The 20,643-nt window shown below is 38.9% G+C and overlaps 2 protein-coding genes across 2 annotated transcripts in view; one reads left to right on the forward strand and one right to left on the reverse strand.

The window, feature by feature from the left end:
• LOC134226886 (NHL repeat-containing protein 2) overlaps nt 1-20,643 on the reverse strand; it is a 333,703-nt gene that overhangs the window by 94,080 nt on the left and 218,980 nt on the right. The gene's annotated exons all lie outside the window — the stretch shown is intronic.
• Nucleotides 12,881-14,059, forward strand: LOC134223997 (uncharacterized). The gene is made up of 2 exons (XM_062703219.1): nt 12,881-13,088; nt 13,163-14,059. Exons 1-2 carry the CDS (start codon nt 12,905-12,907, stop codon nt 13,480-13,482), a joined length of 504 nt encoding a protein of 167 aa, XP_062559203.1. The 5' UTR covers nt 12,881-12,904; the 3' UTR covers nt 13,483-14,059.

Consider the following 20,643-nt stretch of genomic DNA (forward strand, 5'->3'; position numbering starts at 1 on the left):
TAAAGTGCTTAAAAATACTATTTCCCCCAAAAGTCGTTGTTCTACAAAATTCTTGAGTTTATGACAAATGATTGTTAATTTATTATATTATTATTCCTCTTTTTTTCCCTGAAAATTTGAGTAATATAATTGCCAATGTGCGACTCACTGTTAAATTCTTTAAAATCAGAAGCTGAACATTTGTCATAAATTTGCACGCTAGGATTTCTTCAAACAAGTTGTTCAAACAAAGAAGCTTCGTTTTCACTTGTTACTACAATGCACTCAATGTTTAAATCATGCAGACATATGATGAATTTAACAAAATTTGGAAGTCGTTTGTTGTAAGCATCAAATATCATATGATTTAATTTATGTTTGATTCGAGCAACTTGCTTGAAGAAATCTTAACGTGCAAATTTATTACAAATGTTCAGCTTCTGATTTTTAAGCATTTAACGGTAAATCGCACATAGGCAATTATATTACTCAAATTTCCTGGGTAAAAAGAGGAATAATAATATAATAAATTAACAATCATTTGTCATAAACTCAAGAATTTTGTAGAACAATGACTTTTGGGGGAAACAGTATTTTTATGCATGTCGAGTAGCGGACTATATCGGGGTAGGTACGAAGTGGAATACGGAGATCTTTCTTAAATAAAACACTTAGCTTAATTTTAACACTAGATTTACTGTTCCATTTTTTAACAAAAGATTTGGTAACATTAATAACGATTATAAATTGCTCCCGATCGTGACGGACGCTGTATGCAAACTAATCGCACACAAAGCTTTTCTCCCTGCTTCATGCGCGCTAAAAATTCTCCTGCCTGCAAAGCTCCCTCATCCGTGCTGCCAAACAAATCGAAGTAGGCGGGTCATACGTAGCTCAAACAACAACAGCTCAAAGTGAAAAAATCTTCGATCTGTCAGGACGCAGCCCGAACATCCTCCCCGGCGATGGCTTCAAGCAGGCTTCAATTGTCCATGATTGGAAGCGGCGCCGGCTTATGTATTGGACGTCTTTGAATTCCAGATCGAGTCTGAAGATCGGCGACGCGTGTCAATCCATCCGCTTCAGGAAACGTCTTCTGAATGATTCCCAGCTTCCAAACTTGAGGCGGTAAGTTGTCCTCCTTTATCATTACCACCATCCCCGGACGAACATTGGCAGCCTGTTTCGTCCATTTGCTTCTTACCTGTAGCTCTACTAAGTACTCTCGGTACCAACGCTTCCAAAAGTTGTCTCGAAGTTTCTGTACGTACTGCCAGCGGGATAGACGGTTGATTGGTATTTCTTCGTATGTCGGTTCCGGTATTGCATTTAACGGACGATCGATCAAAAAATGACCGGGAGTGAGAGGTTCCGGGTCCATAGCATCTTCCGAATGAGCATAAAGTGGCCGAGAGTTTAGCAGAGCTTCAATTTTGCATAGCAATGTCGAAAATTCCATCATGGTTAGGGAAGCGGTGTTACATGTTTTCTTCAATATGGCCTTCATGCTCTTCACACCAGCTTCCCACAACCCACCCATATGAGGTGAACTGGGTGGAATCATTTTCCAACTAATTTCACGTGGTTGACAAAATTCAAATAATTTCCTTTCCGTTGCTTGCTCCTTAAACAGATTGGACAACTCCCGCAATTCCTTCTTGGCGCCAACAAAATTAGTCCCGTTGTCCGAAAACACCTCTTCCGGAATGCCGCGACGAGACACAAATCGATGAAGTGCAGCGAGGAATGCATCCGAAGTCAAATTCTCGACAGCCTCGAGATGGATTCCCTTTGTCACCATACAGATAAACACGCAAACATATCCCTTAACTGGTGCAGCCTTCCTATGTGTTTGCTTGATTAGAAAGGGACCGGCAAAATCTAATCCCACCTTCTGGAATGCCGGGGCTCGATCGCAACGGCTTGATGGAAGATCTCCCATAAATTGCCCAGCAACCTTTGGATGGACCTTGAAACATCGGACACAGCCACGTGTAATTTTACGCACCGCAGAGCGACCATGCACAATCCAAAATTGTCTGCGCAAAGTAGCTAATAAGGCAGACGGGCCAATGTGCAAATTTTCACGATGGATGCACCTGATGAGGCTGTCTACTACGGAACTTCGATTTGGCAAAATCCACTGATGCTTGGTCGTATACGGTAGATTTGAGTGGCGTAGACGACCACCCACTCGTAAAACCCCATCGTCGAGATACGGATTCAATGATTTAAGTTTCTTGGAGAACTCACCTGCTTCCAGATTAGAAACTTCCGCTGGAAACTCATGGCTTTGCACCACACGTACAATTACCTTCAAGGCATTCTGCATCTCGCTTATAGTTGGGAACGATGAAATGATACGCTTCTGCTTATTCTTCTCCTTACAGTTCCGACAGAAACGCAGCACAAAAGAAACTACTCGCTGAAGCTTACGGAAACTTTCAAACTTTTCGAACACAGGTAACCATTCCAGTTCCACCATCGTGCCCAAGACGACAGCGGTCTTTAATTCAGGAATATCTTCATCCAGCAATGGTTCTGGAATCACTTTTTCGCAAAATTCCTCTCGCAAGAACATTGGACCATTCCACCATAAATCACTAACGGCCAACTCTGCAGCAGGAAGCCCGCGTGACACAATGTCAGCTGGATTGTCTGTAGTGTTTACATAACACCACTCAAAGTCAGAACCGTTAGAGGTAATCTCACACACTCTGTTTCTTACAAACACTTCTAATTGTTCTGGTTTCTTCTTTAGCCACGCAAGGACTATTTGGTTGTCCGACCATAGTATAACACGCCGGAAAGAGATCTTCAACGTGACCATCACCTTTTTCACCAGACGATATAGCAGTAACGCCGCTAAAAGTTCTTTACGCGGAATAGTCAACACCGATTTTGGCACTATCTTCGACTTTGCTGTCAAAAGCTTCACCTCATATGGCTCCCCAGGAACAATCGATCTTATGTAGACACAAGCTCCGTACGCCTCCAAAGACGCATCACCAAATCCATGAAGTTCGAAAGCGATTGCACCTTGTGCCACTACTTGACGAGGAATTTGGATATTCTTCACATCACTCAAGCACTTTAGGAAGTAATTCCAACACTTTTTTAATTCTTCACTTAATTCTTCATCCCAATCAATATGCTCACTCCATATGTTTTTCATTAGCATCTTTCCAACGAGAATCACCGGAGCAGCCAGTCCCAACGGATCGAACATGCTTGCAACCAACGACAGCACTTGACGCTTCGTCGGTTTATCTATGCCAGGAGACGGCTTTGCAACGAAGATCAATTTATCATCGGCCGGGTTCCACAGCAGCCCAAGCGTTTTGATGACGTCATTCACACCCATCCCTTCAATGCTGACCAACTCTTCACGATCTGATAGTGGTATCGTGCTCAAAAGCTGTTTACAGTTTGATGCCCACTTGTGTAAATGAAAACCACCTGCCTTCAAGAGCTGGATCAATTGCAACTGAGCTTCACGAGCTTCATCCAAGTCATCAAAGCCAAAAAGTGCGTTATCCACGTAAAAGCAACGTTTTATGATCTCTGCTGCAAGTGGATATTTGTCTTCATCATCAAGTGCCAACTGTAGCATCACTCTGGTTGCAAGGAATGGTGCCGAAGCTGTACCATACGTAACAGTTTTTAACTCCAACACTCTAAGCGGGTCCGATGGATTCAGGCGAAAGAATATTCTTTGCAGACGCCTATGTTCCTTCTCCAGAATCACCTGACGATACATTTTTGCTACGTCCGTAGTCAACACGTAGCGAGGAAATCGAAAACGAAGTGCAATCTCGTCCAAGTTACACTGGTTCAAAGACCCTATCATCATGATGTCATTTAATGATAAGCCCTTCACTTTAGCGGATGCATCGAATACCACTCGGCATTTAGTGGTGGTATTCGACGGACGTAAGATGGCATGATGTGGCAGGTACCATTTAACTCCTTCGGGATCATCGCCTTCTTTGACCTCTTCACAGTGCCCAAGCCGCTCGTAGTCTTCCATAAACTCGGCATACTGTCGCTTCAACTCAGGATCTTGTTCGAGTCTTTTCTCCAGAATGAAGAATCTTTTAAGAGCCATCGAACGGGAATCACTTAACTCAGCAACATCCTTTTTCAAAGGCAATTGAACGATAAATCGCCCGGTTTCATCTCGACGATGAGTTTCTTGAAAATGTCGTTCACAGTCTTCAGCTTCTGATGGCGGAGCCGCACTCAATATTTCCTCAACTTCCCAGAATTTTTGAACGCAGCGATTCAGTTCGTCAAGTGTGAGTGAATGCGAATAAACTACGGGACCATACTTCGCGTCATTGCAAACACCACCGACGACCCAACCAAGCCGAGTCTCTCGAAGACATGGAAGATTATCCGCTAGTTGAACTTCACCAGGCAATAGAAGCTTCAAGAATAATTGGTTGCCTAGTAACAAGTCTACCTTTCCAGATTGGTAGAACAATGGATCGGCAAGTTGGACTCCGGGTGGAATTTCCCAATCTATGATGTCCACCGTTGACGATGGTAAATCAGCTGTAACCTTGTCAGTCACCAAGCACTTCACGTTGGCACTAAAACCGGAATACCTCGATCGGATATGAACTATACTGCTGCTTGACATTTGACTCTTGGTGTCATTAATCCCTGCTACGACGATGTTGGACGGATACTTCTTCATTCCCAAAACTTGGACCATACGATTAGAAATAAGATTGACTTGGGAGGCGCTATCTAATAAAATTCGACACGGGTGGGTTTTTTGGTTTTTATCAATAATGTCCACTACAGCTGTTAGAAGAAGCACTTGATGGCAGGGAACATTCTCGCTGCGACAGCTGGCAGATGTGGCTTCTTCGGGCGGATTCAACTGCTGATCTTCCTTCTTTGGGATCGGTTGGTTTGCTGGATTCGATTGTGGTTCTTCAATCACTATTGGTTTCGACTTGTCCTCGGCGTGTAGCAGACTATGGTGGCGGCGCTTACAGCGATTGCAAGTTTTATCCGACGAGCAGTTGCTACCTCGATGTCCTCGCTTCAGACAATTGAAGCACACATTGCATTCCCTGACCTTTGCAAGACGTTGTGGAACGGCTAATCCCTTAAACTCCGGACAAGTAAAGTTTAGGTGCCCTTTCCCACAGAAATCACACTTTGACTCCGATTCCTTCGTTACAGCTGCCAAAGACTTTTGGCTTGTCCTAGTTCCAGAGTTGATTGGTCTCGGTTGTGAGAACCCCTGTTTCATGGATGGACCATCACATCTTTCCATGGTGAAGCACTCCTCTTTGAGATACTTCATCATTTGATTATACCCGGGTAGGTCACCGTGTTTGACCGTGTGTTCCCAACGACGTCGGATATCCTTATCCAAGGCGGATGCCAACACATGGACCAAAATGAGCTCCGATACTCCTAGAAATTCTTCACCCTTATTCTTGTTTACGTACGAACGTGCTTTCGAACGAAAGCTGATGCGCATTCTCATTTACGCCAGCAAAATCAAATGGGGAAACGATTCGAACGAACTGCATTCGTTCGAAAGTTTCATTCGTCCGTAAACAAGAATAGGGGTGCTTGTTGTAAAAACTTCAAACTTTCGACGTGTTTCGAGCATTCGTCGAGCAAATTTCTCAGCTCATCGTAGGTTCCCCGGGACAACCTTTTGAGATTCAATAAGCCATGGATGTGTTTATCGATGGCATGACGTTTGTTCTCATACCTTTCCTCAAGTATCTCCCAAGCATGATTGTAATTTCCTTCACTGATGGCCTTTGCGTCAATTATACCAGCAGCACTGCCTGTCAAAGCCTTATCCAGGTGGTACAGCTTGACAGCAGGAGGATCAGGAGTATTGTCCACCAGGTCTTTGAACATTACTTTAAACTTTGGCCAGCTTTCGTAGCGGCCATCAAAGGTAGGAATTGGAATTTTCAGAGGCTGGTGAACCAATATGGGAGCATGAGGTTGAGATGGGGCAAAGGTAGCTCTAGACGCGATTGCAGTGGCAGAGCATTTGGCCAACTGCTCTTCCAGCTTAATGGAGATCTCATCTTGTAGTTCGTCGAACTGAACATAATGCTGATCGTGCTCTTCCCTGTCGTCGACATGGACTAACGCAAGAATTTTTTCATGAAGGTCGTTGTACCCTTTGTGCGCTGCCTCTACCTTTTTATGTAGTGTCGCACCTCAGCCTCATCTAACTGAAGTTCTTCTTCGTTTTCAAGGAATAGTTTGTTGAAAAGTCTAGTTAGCTTACCTTTTGCCAAACCGCGACGATGGACGAGAACGTTTGTCTGCTCAGCCTGCGCCATCGTTTCCTGCAAGTTGGTTTGCTTCTTATTCTTCTTAACGTTGGGTGTCTGTTGGCCTTGTGCCGCTACCACTTGAGGGGTTTTTTCCTTCTTCTTAGTCATGACCAGAGATTCACCGGAACATTTCGAGCCTTTTGCCCGAACCAAACATGGAAAACAGCCAAGTCTATAATCACGATGCTTGGGCGGAAGGTGCTCTCGTGGTCTCACTTCATTTCACTATTCTTCACCAATTATCAAGATGGCGTCTTCCACGCTCATCTAGCACTTGAACGCAATGGCGTCTTGTTCCCACTTCACTTTCGCCAAGATGGCGTCATTACCTCGTTTCTTCACTTTTATGAGATTTTCAACAAATTATGGCAGGATTCTCACTTTTCCGGCCGAATCTTCTTGAACTTTCACTTTTTCGACCGAATCAATTCTTCCGAAATTCAACTTCGCTCAACATCTATCGAACATCCGGTTCGGTAGGACCATTTTATGTCGAGTAGCGGACTGTATCGGGGTAGGTACGAAGTGGAATACGGAGATCCTTCTTAAATAAAACACTTAGCTTAATTTTAACACTAGATTTACTGCTCCATTTTTTAACAAAGATTTGGTAACATTAATAACGATTATAAATTGCTCCCGATCGCGACGGACGCTGAATGCTAACTGATCGCACACAAAGCTTTTTCTCCCAGCTTCATGCGCGCTAAAAATTCTCCTTTCTGCAAAGCTCCCACATCCGTGCTGCCAAACAAATCGAAGTAAGCGGGTCATACATAGCTCAAACAACAACAGTCAAAAGTGAAAAATTCTTCGAGCTGTCAGGACGCAGCCCGAACAATGCACTTAAAAGCTTGAAAATCACTTTAACATGGACAAAACGTGAACGGAACGAATCGCAATGTTCACAAGATTTGTAGAACACACCAAAAGCTTCCGTATAGAGGTTGTTGCGATAGTTTTCGACGTTCATATCTCTTGTTAGATTTTTCCCAAAATTGGTAGCTCAAAAACAGCCACCTCGAAATTTTATCCGAATTAGCTGAAAATTTGACAGGAGACTTATTTTAGCATAAGAATTGTGATGCTGGGCTGACCGGTTGAATTTTTGATACTTTTTGAAAACATGAAGAGGTCTACTGTTTATGCTCTGTTGTAGAGCTCCATAATCGTCGGTCTTGGGCGATGTTCCTCCAGTTTCCCCGCACGTTCAGGGTCTCCAAGTCCGACTCCACCGCGTGTAGCCAGCGTGTTCGTGGCCTTCCACCATATGGTAAGCCTAAACGAACCGCCCGAAATTTTCACACAGTTTTGCACACCATCCACCGTTGCTTTTATCAGTCTGGTAAGCTTCCCTGAAAAGCTGTCTTCGTCCATAATTGTAGCTCTACGCGGTCTATACACTGTCATATGTAGCCTTGAAATCCATAAACAGATGGTGCGTTGGGACCTCAAATTCACGGCATTTTTTTTAAAATTTGCCGTACAGTAAAGATCTGGTTCATTGTGGAGCGGCCGTCAACGAAGCCAGCTTGATAACTTCCCATGAACTTATTCACTATAGGTGACAGCCCAAGTAACAATTTCCATGCTTCTTGGATTTATCTAATTCTTATTGCGGACTTGTGGCAGCAATCACCAAGCTAATTGCTCAGTTTTATTGACGCTCTTATTGCTATCAATAAAGCTCTCATAAATCTGTTGAAAAAAGCTTCAAACGTCAAATGCCTATTGACCATATGAATAGATCTATGGTTGTGTTGAAGAGCGTAATAAATCCAATTTTCAACGCTCGAATAAAGCTTCAATTTTTGGTCATAATGTGGTCATACTTTTTCTGATAAATAATTTTATTTAATACTAATTTGGCCAAAAGTACTAATCGATTTAGTGGACATCCTAGACGTTGTGGTAATAAATATTTTCGTTTTATTTCTCTGAACTACGTTATATTGCCGGCGCGTGGTGTTCAACCTTATTTTTTCACCAGCTTTGCCCATAAAATCGGACGCGCACTCCTTTTCAATGGTACTGAATCGAACAATAAACCTAAAAAAAAAATAGTTTGTTGTCATCATCATAATTTTCATCAGCAATCCATTTTGTTATTATTTTTCTGCAAAGTTTTGTTTCTCTTTTTTCAAAGCAACATTTTGACAGCTGCCGCAGCCAAATTCCCCTTTTTGCGGGTGGTTTAAAAAGGGTTTCTAAATGCTCTTATAACAGGTTTATAGTGGTTATCTGGAGAGGGCCACTTGGCAATATCTTACTCTTATAGTGGTCATCATAAGGTTGCCGTGTATTATTCGGTTTTATTGTAAGATCTTATAAATTCTCGCATAACTTTTCAAAAGGACCTAAGTCACTTTTTTTCCATGAATTAATTTGAATAGCGCAATCAACAGAACAAGATGAAAGCTATAGATTGCAGTATTCAAATTAATTCATGAAAAAAATGTTACTTAGGTCCTTTTGAAAAGTTAAGTGAGAATTGATCTTGAAAACCATTCTTAGAGCGGAATAAAACTTGAAATGTTATTTGGGAGACGACGGAAGATGATCTGGAATATCAAATTGCAGGTGGCATTAAGGATGGTGGTTGCTCGAAAGTTCTCACACTCCAGCTTATCTCCTTTCTTGTAGATGGGGAATATGACCCCCTCCTTCCACACCTTCGGTAGCTGTACAGTTTCCCAGATCCTTACTACCAGTTTGTGCAGAACTACAATTAGTGGAAAGGAAAAAAAATCTCTTCTTAAATAGGACTGAAGCATGCTTTAACATCAAGTAAACAAAACTTTTATAGAAGGAATCATATTGTCATATCTTCCCTTGTCTCAAATCTCAGATTTTAACTATTACATTATTAATTTCTAAGCTTAAGCCGAGCAAATGCCTGAATTGAAATAAAGAACCATATCCTCTCTTTCCTTCTGCCGGGCGATTGCATTTTTTGAAGAACGAATCATATTTTCTTGAACCAAGTGAATACACTGGATTTTGTTTTTACACGATTTACATTTTCTCAAATTTCCACTCATCCTAAATGTTTAACGTATATTAATTGTCATGTGATTTTTCTTCGATTTATTCTGGATTTTTTGAAACATGTTGCGAAGAGATTGGTGGCAAATTGAAGTCACACGATCAAAAATACGAGCGAAAAAAAATCGTGTAAAAACAAAATCCTGTGTACAATAATTGAAAGCTATTTTTAGTTTCTGTCATTTGTAGGTCGTCTATACACAATATGTCAAGGTTGATCTTGTTCCTGACCCAGATAATAAGGGGAAAGAGCAGATAAAATTGAAATTTTATTCACTAACGTACCTCCGAGCAGTGATTTTTATGTCTTTAATTCATACTTTAATCCACAACTTTTTGAAAAATAGCATTTCTTTTATGATGTTTAAAAGGCAATTATTATAAAGAATTGAACATATTTTGCAATAGTTCCGAAGTCGGTGATTACACCACTATTACATACTCCAAATAACCATTATGCCAAACGGCGTTATGAATCGTTTTTTTATTACGAGACGAGCCAGCTGAAAGTCTCCTTAATAACGATATATAAAACTTCACCTAAAAAGGAGAGCTTTCCAAACAATCAGCTGCCAAAATCAAATTTTGCTATGAAATGATTCTTCCCTGATTTCACTGAAATTCCCTAGATTTAAATGATGTTCCTTGAGTACTCCCGGTATTTCAGGTTTTTCCTGAGAGTATGCACCTTGATATCAACTGGAGATGGGCATTCAGATCCGGAACCGTTAAAAAGATCCGGATCTCTGAAGTGAGTGAATGATTCGTGGATCATTTTTTAAAATATCCGGTTCACCAGTTCAGCAAATTATTTGACCATTTGTAAGTAAATGACAAAATGAAAAGTTCATTGTTTGTACTCCATACGTTTGTAAACAAGAAAGGGTGAAGATATTGTCAATACGGTTCAAAAGTGTGAGCCTGAATGACTAAAGATTCATTATTTCGAATTCTCCTTGCATTTTGCTCTAGGGATCTGATCCGGTTGAAAGATCCCGATCCTTAGAATGAATGATTCAAATCTGATCCGTTCATCATTGTGATCCGTTTGCCCATTTCATCAACCCCCAGTTAGCAGTTACAATTCCATTGAAAAATAATGAAAAAGTATTCTAGTGTGATACGAAAATTATTTTAAGCTTGTAGTGGAATGTATTTACATGTCATAAGGGTCTGCTCCCAAATCACGTAACGCTTTTGGGGGGAGGGAAGAGGTCCACCTTGCGTTATCCTTTGTTACTCTAAAAGGTGGGGGAGGTGGGTACTACCAAATGTTACGCATAACGCGAATAAAAATTTATTTGAATGTCTTTTTTTTAATCACTGATTGAAGTAATGGCTGTTTATCGTTATCATATATTAGTCATTATCGAAATCAAGCATGTTAACATAGCGGGACTGATATGCGTAAAAATACCAAGCAAATATTGTATTTCTCAACACCACAGTTCCGCAAAACTATGTAAATGGTTATGATCGCAAATTTTATTAGTGTTCAAAAAATACCAAAACCCAAAATGCTTCAGAGAAGGGATTTTTTTTCACAGTTACGCGTTACATAGGGGAGAGAGGGGGTACCAAAAATGTTACTTTTTGTTACGAGGGGGAGGGAGGGGGTCAAAAACTTGGATTTTTGCGTTACGTAATTTGTGAACAGACCCTAAGACGAATTTGTACAATTCCATCCAGCAAGTCGAGTCAAGTACGAGACACTGAAGACGACCTTACTGTTGAGGTCGAAATACGTATCTGTCAAAAGTACAATAAAGTGGTGGAATTAAATAGAATTCTAGTGTGCTTATTTTCCCCAATTATTTTTAGAGATTTTGATTTCCATATATTTTGAACTTTAAACATGCTTACAACTTTAACAATGTGACTATTTAATGCAAGGCAATGTGTACTCTTTAGTCACATGATACCTACTTATGTAGGTATTGTTCCGTGACAGTAATATCTTCGAGACGTTTTTAGCAATATATGCATTACTATGTGTATTCCAAGAATGACCTTCCCTGGGTTGAAACAGGTGAGACGCGTTAACATTTTAGCTTTATGCTAAGCAGATGGTTGGTTAGACAAACAACAATGTCACACAGTGCGAGCTCTAAAAATTTGAATTTTTGAAAGATGATTGAAATTGATTAAAATAACGCTTCTCTTTGGCAACTAAAGACAGCACATATTGGGTGAGCCCTTGATGATGTCTTCGTTGCACTTATTTGTCATGAATCATAGAAAAAGTGCATTAAAGATATGCAAGTGGAACACCGCATTGAAATGTTCAGGGTTCACTATCTTTCAATTTTGTTTGCACTGCTCCGTGTTTAGTTCTTTCACTAGGGGAGAACAGTGCACAACGCACCCCCGGGGCAAAATGGCCTCACTCATAAAATTACTCATATAATCTGTTGTAGTACATTAATGAACGAATATTACCATTACAATTAATTCATAATAAGTTATGCATTATTGAGATCCATTGGAAAACATGAGCAAAGTCCCTTCAGATCCACTCAAATTTAACGATTTGCGATTCTTCCACCTCACCCGTAAGACTGTAGTTCAATCTATTAAGAAAAAACAAACAATCGTGCGTTCACCTTTTTTTTACATGCAATTGAGTCAGTGTGTGTGTGTGTTTTTTTTTTGCTATTGAAAATTGGGCAGATCAGATCATGGACTCATAAGTTATGACCAAAAGACTATTTTTTATACGCAAAACACAATTTATTAATTTTTTTGTGTATCCAATGCCCGAGAACGACACTAACAGCACTAGGTGGATGATCAGGGTTTTTAATTGGTGTGCTTTGACAATTAGATTAAATATTTTTGTTTGATATCATTTTATAAATGTTGTAAGTAAAATTTCTAAATTCTAAATTTGTTGGACAGTTTTAAGTTTAGTCATTGAACAACAACAATCCAAGTTAATTGGCAACTTTTGTATTTCGTAAACTTATTTCAGGACACATTTTTGAGTTTAGAATTAGCGTTATTGCGTAAAAAAGTCTCCAATCCCACTATAAAGTACTGGAAACTGGAATTACATGGAATATGTAGGACATGATTGACAATGGGCAAAATTAATGTGTGGTGATGACTGATTATGATTCATATTTTGATATCCGTTCAAGTTGGTAGTCCGACACAGCTGAATACACACAGTTTTAGGTAACTGGGGACTTTATAAATGGTAATAATCTACGTAATCCATGACCTACTTTTTAGGATTGAAAAAAGTTATTCCTATTGTTTGTAATATTAATAATCAAAAAATATATGAGTCGATGTTCTATGACTCGATATTGACTTATGATTGTTTTTTGCTAAGCAAACTGTCTTTGAACCTTTGACTAGACGCTGTTCCCGTACTGCTATCAACTTATGTCAGCAATCATTTTCCACATCATCGATGCATTGCAGCGGATATAAATAGGCACAACAAAACAACAGCATTTGAGATGCATTGATGTATAAAAGTATAAAAGCTACCAGCCACCATTAGGATGACCCCAGTCGACAGAAAGAATAGATCTAACTAATTGATGCTAGAAATGGCTTTTCACTTAGCGAAAGCCAACATTTCGCCGTGGTTGTTAGTGTACAGTGTCTTTGGGATCCTTTCTAGTAGTATCAATCCCGCAGAGGGACAACGGTTTTGCGGCAAGGTGCTAACGGACACGCTGTCAGCATACTGCGAAATATTTCCAACTCCCCGTCCCAGCAAACGTATAACCAGCTTAGATTGAGTACTTTTTCGAAGGATATACAAAAACTAAATTATCGTGTTTATCACTCAACAGGTCAAGTGATTGAAGTAACCGACTTCCGTCATGTTTTGTTCCCAAACCATCCGCCTGAAATTGATGATCAACCGTTTGACGACCAAACGTTTCGTTCGATGGAAAACATGAAACATAAAATCAAATGGATGAAAGCACTTTTCAGGATTAAAGATGACCCCATCAGTGCCAACGAAAAACCAGATGTTGACGATGTTAATGCTTTCTCCATGCACGATCGTTTTGAACTGAGAAAACGTGGAGTTGTTGACGATTGTTGCTACAAGTCTTGTACCCTGCAGTACTTGTTGACGAACTATTGTGGCAAGATGCTTCGCTGAAACTGACAACCTATGCATTGTGTATAGATTAAATTATTTATGAACAAATAGAAAAGATATCTGTTGTATTTTCAAGCTTAGGGGACCAATTCGTAAATTTCTATATGATTGTAATAGCTGGTACGTGTGGTAGCTAGATGAAAATTGTTTTACTTCAACTGTAAATTCGTCTATTGTATGTGGCACTTGACTGGATTCGAGTTGAGTCAAATCGAGACACTTAAAATGATATTTACAGTTGTGGTCGAAATACGCGTATCTATCGATAAGTCAAGGAAGTATGTAAATGCAATTGTTCGATGCATTTGTTGGATTTGGGAAAATATGCCATTTTTAATTCCAAACTGATTTTATCATGTTATGCTCTGTTTGTTTGTGATAAAATCCATTGACCGATATTAGAAAAATATAAAATATAATACAACCAATAAAACACATTAATATTTGATGTAGCAAAATCAGAAAATGTAGAAAAATATCGTTTGGCAGGTTTTTCTTATTATTTAATATACAAAACCAGAACAATAAAAAGGTTCTCATTTACTTATGTGGTTCATAATTATTTCGATGCCGGTGCCGGTGTAGACAATTATCGGATTGGAAATTGACTCGACTTCCCTTGGCATAAAAGTATCATCATGTTAGCCTTACGATATACGAATGTAGAAATGGTAACTTGGTTTAGAAACCTCGCAGTTAATAACTGTGGAAGTGCTTAATGAACACTAAGCTGCGAGGCGGCAATGTCCCAGTGTGGGGATGTAATGCCAATGAAGAAGAAGAAGAAGATATATAGTAAATATATATAGTAAAACTAGCTGACCCGGCGAACTTTGTCTCGCCGAAAAATTTATCATTTTGTTTAATACAATTTGTTGCGTACATAATTTATTTAGAAAACAAATTGATTCTTCAGAATGATTTTCATTTTTTTATAGTTTTGTAATAACATGTTTCTTATTACAGTGAAACCTCCATGAGTCGATATTCGGCATAATTTGCTTCCATGAGTCGATCTCGAGGCATAGAACATCGACTCATGGAGGTTTGATTGTAGTTAAGTACACACACAAAAATTTGCATATATCGATCTTTCCATTATTAGTTGATAATGCCAACTTCGTGTTATATATACAACGATCAAGATTTGAAATTTATGTACGAAATGTACGAAAAACCATTTCATCGAAGATATTGGATTTTTATTTATAAATTTTTCCAGTTTCACCGTAAATAGAGGAAGAAAACGAATATGAATTAGCAAAAGTTAGGCTGTCTGTTCTTGAGTGATGCGCGGTCGTACGAATGCCAATTTTGTTTTATATATAGAAGATTTAATAAATACACATTTTTGGATACTTGAAGTACCTACCTGGGTACTTGGAACGAGCACTTCCTTCTGCAGGTTTGTTGAGCGCAAGTGTTTCGGAAACGCGTTCAACAGAACGTTAAGAGCCAGTTAGGTATGCGAGAGAGAGAGAGATAGAGAGAGACTTCAAGCTCGAAGTGAAATCGATTAACGTTGAGGACAAACTTTCCAATGTTGTTCCACCTCGCGTTTTCAAAGGTACCACTTTCAATACTGAAGCAACGAGCAGCTGTCATCTTCTTATTCTACGCTTGCTGCGACAAAGTCACTAAAATACGCAACTAATTGTTTCTTTGGTAATAAATTATGTATTTTTTGGTTTATAAAAAAATCGCTGTAAGCTATGAACAGAACTCAGTTTTGACATTTTGAACATTTTTATGACAGCATGGCCGCAAAAACAGTTTGGTCCTCAACATTTTGGAGACTTTAAGAAAATTCTGAAGCTGCTTCGGCATTGGTTACCAAAGACTTTTTTTCATTTCTTCATGAAATCTGTCCCGAAATTTAATATGCTTTTCACTCTTCCAATTTAATTCAAAGTAATTGATCAATTTCATCACTACACGTAAAAAAATAACCTTATATGTTATGGTAAAAAACCATTCGAAAATACTTATACTCTACATTATGCCACCTAATGAATGATCCAATATAAAAATACTAATAACATTCATAAGTTAATGAAAACTATAAGCTTCGGAATGTATGTGACTAATGCGATGTATAAGTTTTTTCTTATACATATCATTAAGCGCCTGCTTTGGCAAAAAAGTATTAGAAATATTAATAATAAATAACATAAATTTTTTTTAGTGTAGCTTATTAATTGATAGACCGAGATTAATTGAGATCTGGTATCGATTTTTTAAGTCATTGGTTATATCAAGAGGAAGATACTTATCTTCTTTTTTTAAATCAAAACAATTGATTGATTGTACTCGAATTACGGTAATTTTCTAATAACTATACTGAAATTTTTGTGTTGTGAATAACAAAAAACACATATGTAATCCAAAATTTTAAGTTGTCATGTTTGTCATTTTGAAGAATTTATTTCCCACTTCTTCAATATGTACTTTATTTTTATTCAAAATGAAATAAATTTTACTGCTCTTTTAGTATTGAAAATACTGCTTTTCATTGGCATCCAGTATCGGTATTTCCGATACTGTAAATCAACGGTATTCCCGGGATTTTTGGTATCGATACTACCAGTACCCCAACCCTACTTGTATTTGGACCACTTTAGACCATGCTGGTTTGTATATCGTTTCAGATTATAGAAAATGTGACACCAGTTTTTGCACCCGACTTTGCACCGCCGATCTGTTGGACATCATATTTGCGATAAAGATTTTATCGCAAATGAAGCTTTTTCGCATGCATAATCGACGTAGCTCGCCAAATTCAGTTTATCGTCGATCATCACGCCCAGATGGATTAATGGCATTATGGATTGAAATGTGCAGGCTCCTACCCTTATTTTCGCTTGCTGCAACCCATGATGGTTGTGTTTTACAACGACTTTCTTCCTATCGTGTGCTATCTTTGCCTGTCGAAAGAAATAACGTGTGGTGAAAACTTGCCTACAGAAATGATCCTGTCTTCGGAGGTACCATAAAATTCCATTCGGTTCCATAAAATTCTATACGGATGGCTAAATGGGATGGGAGAGATATCGAGATGAAGAATATCGAGATGTAGAGAATCGACTGTATACTAATGTCTGTCTAGAGAGAAAATATAGATATGCTAATATTTGTATTTTCACGGATAGTCAAGCGGCACTTGGGTAGTTTTAAATGTCCGTCAAAAGTTGTCTGGGAATGCATTCTTTCGTTGCGCAAGGAGTGCCAAGAGTACTCCGTAAATCTGTACTGGGTTCCGGAACATTGTGGCATTGAAGGTAATGAAAATACAGACGAGCTTGCAGAACAAGCACACAGTTTATTGGCCCAGAACCTTTCTGCGGTATATCATACTGTGCCATTAAAATGGAATTGAAATCCTGGGAAGCACAAAGGTTAATGACCAACTGGTTGGTCGCCAAAAAGTGTGTTCAATCAAAAAGATTTATAATTCCCAATGTTTCAGTAACCGAAAAGCTCTTACAGCTCAATAAGAAAGCTGCACATTTTCTGGTCTAATAACCGGCATTATCCGAGTAGATCTCATTTGAACAATATTGGTCAGGTTCAGAATGATATTTGTCGTTTCTGTAACATGGAACGTTAAACCTTGGAACATTTGCCTTGCACTATCATCCTTATTTGCTATGCTACATTTTTAGGTATTATTAATACATTTCAATTGCCTCTGGCAGTTAGAATTTTTCCTCTGGTTGTAGGAATTACAATGTTTTCAACTTCAATTGTAGGAATTACAATGTTTTCAACTTCAACTAAACTTAACATAGTTTATACCAAGGGTACAAGGAGCTAATCGTTGCAATAGAAGGTGGCAACGATTTTGTCTTAAATTGGAAATTATTTTATTGGCCATTTGTTGCAATTAGCATTAGCATTGAGCATTTCGCACAAATTCGTAAGTGGTACAACCCAAGACTATTGTATGAGAGTAGCAATACTTTCATCCGTTACCTCAGATATTGATATGGGACTAATCACTATCTCTTAGATGGAAGCATTTCACTCTCCAATAGTCGAGATTTGTCCTGGCCACGTTTTTGCGAATGCTGAGGAAGGGAAGGATGGTTAGTTGGACACCTAATTAAGAAAGATGCAGAGAACTCTACGACCTCTCATAGGTGCTACGGGAGGTTTTGGAAGGAGGAGGTGTGGAAGGTTATAACAGTATGAACCGTTTTGGTAGAACCTTAAACACAGAAAGAACTAAGATAGAAATACAAAGTAGGAAAGGGTCGAGCCTGGAATTGAGCCCACGACCTCCTGCTGATAAGGCAGAAGCGGTTGCCACTAGATCATCGAGCTCGTCTGATTTTGTTGGACATTAGTTGCAATGTCTCAATATTAGAAATTCTATGAAGTTCATTGGTACTATACCACGGAGGCAACTTCAGAATCATTTTCAAAATTTTATTTTGAATCCTCTGAAGTGCCTTCTTTCTGGTATTGCAGCAACTAGTCCATATTGGCACAGCATACAACATGGCTGGTCTAAAAATTTGTTTGTAAATCAAAAGTTTGTTCTTAAGACAAAGTTTTGATTTTCTGTTTATAAGTGGGTATAGAAACTTAATATATTTGTTACATTTGGCTTGAAGGCCTTCAATGTGATTTTTAAAAGTTAATTTTTGATCTAGCAGAAGTCCTAAATATTTAGCTTCGCTAGACCAATCAATTCTAACCCCATTCATAGTGACTATATGTCTGCTAGAAGGTTTCAAATAAGAAGCTCTCGGTTTATGTGGGAAAATTATAAGCTGAGTTTTGGAAGCATTCGGGAAATTTTCCATTTTGCAAGTAAGTGGAGAAAATATCCAAACTTTTTTGCAATCTACTACAAATGACACGAAGGCTACGCCCTTTGGCTGAGAGACCTGTGTCATCTGCAAACAAAGATTTTTGACACCCTGGTGGTAAGTCAGAAGTAAAAATGTTAAACAATATGGGCCCCAGTATGCTGCCTTGGGGAACACCTGCTCTTACAGGTAATCTATCAGATTTCGAATTCTGATAATTTACCTGAAGTGAGCGATCTGATAATTTTGGATCAGTTTAGTAATGTAGAGTGAAAAATTAAAATTTATCAAATATACAATCAAACCTTCATGTCAAACACTGTCAGATGCTTTCTCTATATCAAGAAGAGCAACTCCAGTCGAATATCCTTCAGATTTGTTGAGCCGAATTAAGTTCGTAACTCTTAATAACTGATGAGTGGTTGAATGCCCATGGCGAAAACCAAATTGCTCATCAGCAAAAATAGAATTGTCATTAATATGAACCATCATTCTATTTAAAATAATATTTTCAAACAGTTTACTTATTGAAGAAAGCAAACTGATTGGGCGATAACTAGAAGCCTCAGCTGGATTTTTGTCCGGCTTCAAAATTGGAACAACTTTGGCGTTTTTCCATTTATCTGGGAAGTATGCCAATTGAAAACATTTGTTAAATAAATTAACCAAAAAGTATAAAGAGCTCTCGGGAAGTTTTTTGATATGTATGTAGAGAATACCATCATCGCCCGGGGCTTTCATATTTTTAAATTTTCTAGTAATAGATCTCACTTCATCCAAATTAGTTCCCAACGAAGGGTCAAAAACATTATCTTGGTTGAGAATGTCTTCGAAGCTTCGTGTAACCTAATCCTCAATTGGACTAGTGAGACCTAGACTAAAATTATGGGCACTCTCGAACTGCTGAGCAAGTTTTTGAGCCTTTTCGCCATTTGTTAATAAAATTTTATTTCCTCTTTAAGCGCTGGAAATGGCTTTTGAGATTTTTAAGAATTTTCGTTAATTTCAAAAGGGTTTCGAACTGGGATCCAACTTCGAGACATTATTCTCAAAGTTGGTATTTCTCAGAATAGCGAAACGTTTTTTAATTTCATTTTGCAAATCTCGCCAAATAACTTTCAACGCGGGATCGCGAGTTCTTTGGTATTGCCTTCTTCTCACATTTTTAAGACGGATCAGTAGCTGAAGATCGTCGTCAATAGTAATGAAGTTGAATTTAATTTCACATTTAGGAATTGCAATGCCTCTGGCTTCGACAATTAAATTTGTCAAAGATACGAGCGCATTGTCAATATCACTTTTGGTATCCAAAGGAATATTAACATCAAAATTCCTATCGATATACGTTTTATATAAATCCCAATCAGCTCTATGATAATTAAAAGTAGAACTGATTGGATTATAAATGGCTTCTTGTGAGATTTCAAATGTCACAGGAAGGTGATCAGAGTCAAAGTCAGCATGAGTTACCAATTGGCCACACAGCTGACTTGAATCCGTTAAAACTAAATCAATTGTAGAAGGATTTCGACTGGAAGAAAAACAAGTAGGGCCATTGGGATATTGAATAGTATAATATCCCGCAGAACAATCTTCAAATAAAATTTTGCCGTTGGAATTGCTTTGAGCATTATTCCATGAACGGTGTTTGGCATTGAAGTCACCAATTACGAAGAATTTTGATTTGTTGCGAGTCAGAATTTGAAGATCAGCTTTCAACAAATTCTTTTGCAGCCCATTGCATTGAAAAGGCAAATAGGCTGCAATGAAGGAAAATTGACCAAAATTTGTTTCAACAGAAACTCCCAAGGTTTCAAAAACTTTGGTTTCAAACGAAGAAAATAATTTATGTTTGATACGTCTATTAATGACAATGGCGACCCCACCACAGGCGCTGTCAAGACGATCATTTCTGTAGATAAAATAATTTGGATCTCTTTTAATGGAGAGTCCGGGCTTTAAATAAGTTTCTGTTATAATGGCAATATGCACAATGGCACGGCAAATGCTGGGTAAAGCGTACCATTGGTACTTCGCGTACCTGAAGGAATAAAATAGACCCCATCTCGCGGTCCTTAGCCTCTTACCCAGCAACTCCTATCCCTACCTCCCCGCGGTGCTGGCCGGGATACGAGCAACCTTAGGGAAGATCGGGTAACCAACCCCGGTGGGAACTATGGTAGTATGCTGACAGGGAAGGGGGGGTTTGCTCCTCCGGAGGTTCAAATCTTATTGAGCGTCTGTTCTCCATGTCAGGATCGGCTCACAACAGCGTCTGTTCTCCATGTTAGGGGCGGCTGATCATCGTCCGAGTGCCAGCGAGGGACTCTAGGTGAAACTGTGCACC

The sequence above is a fragment of the Armigeres subalbatus genome, chromosome 3 (genome assembly GCF_024139115.2).
Source record: "Armigeres subalbatus isolate Guangzhou_Male chromosome 3, GZ_Asu_2, whole genome shotgun sequence".
NCBI classification, from domain to species: Eukaryota; Metazoa; Arthropoda; class Insecta; order Diptera; family Culicidae; genus Armigeres; species Armigeres subalbatus.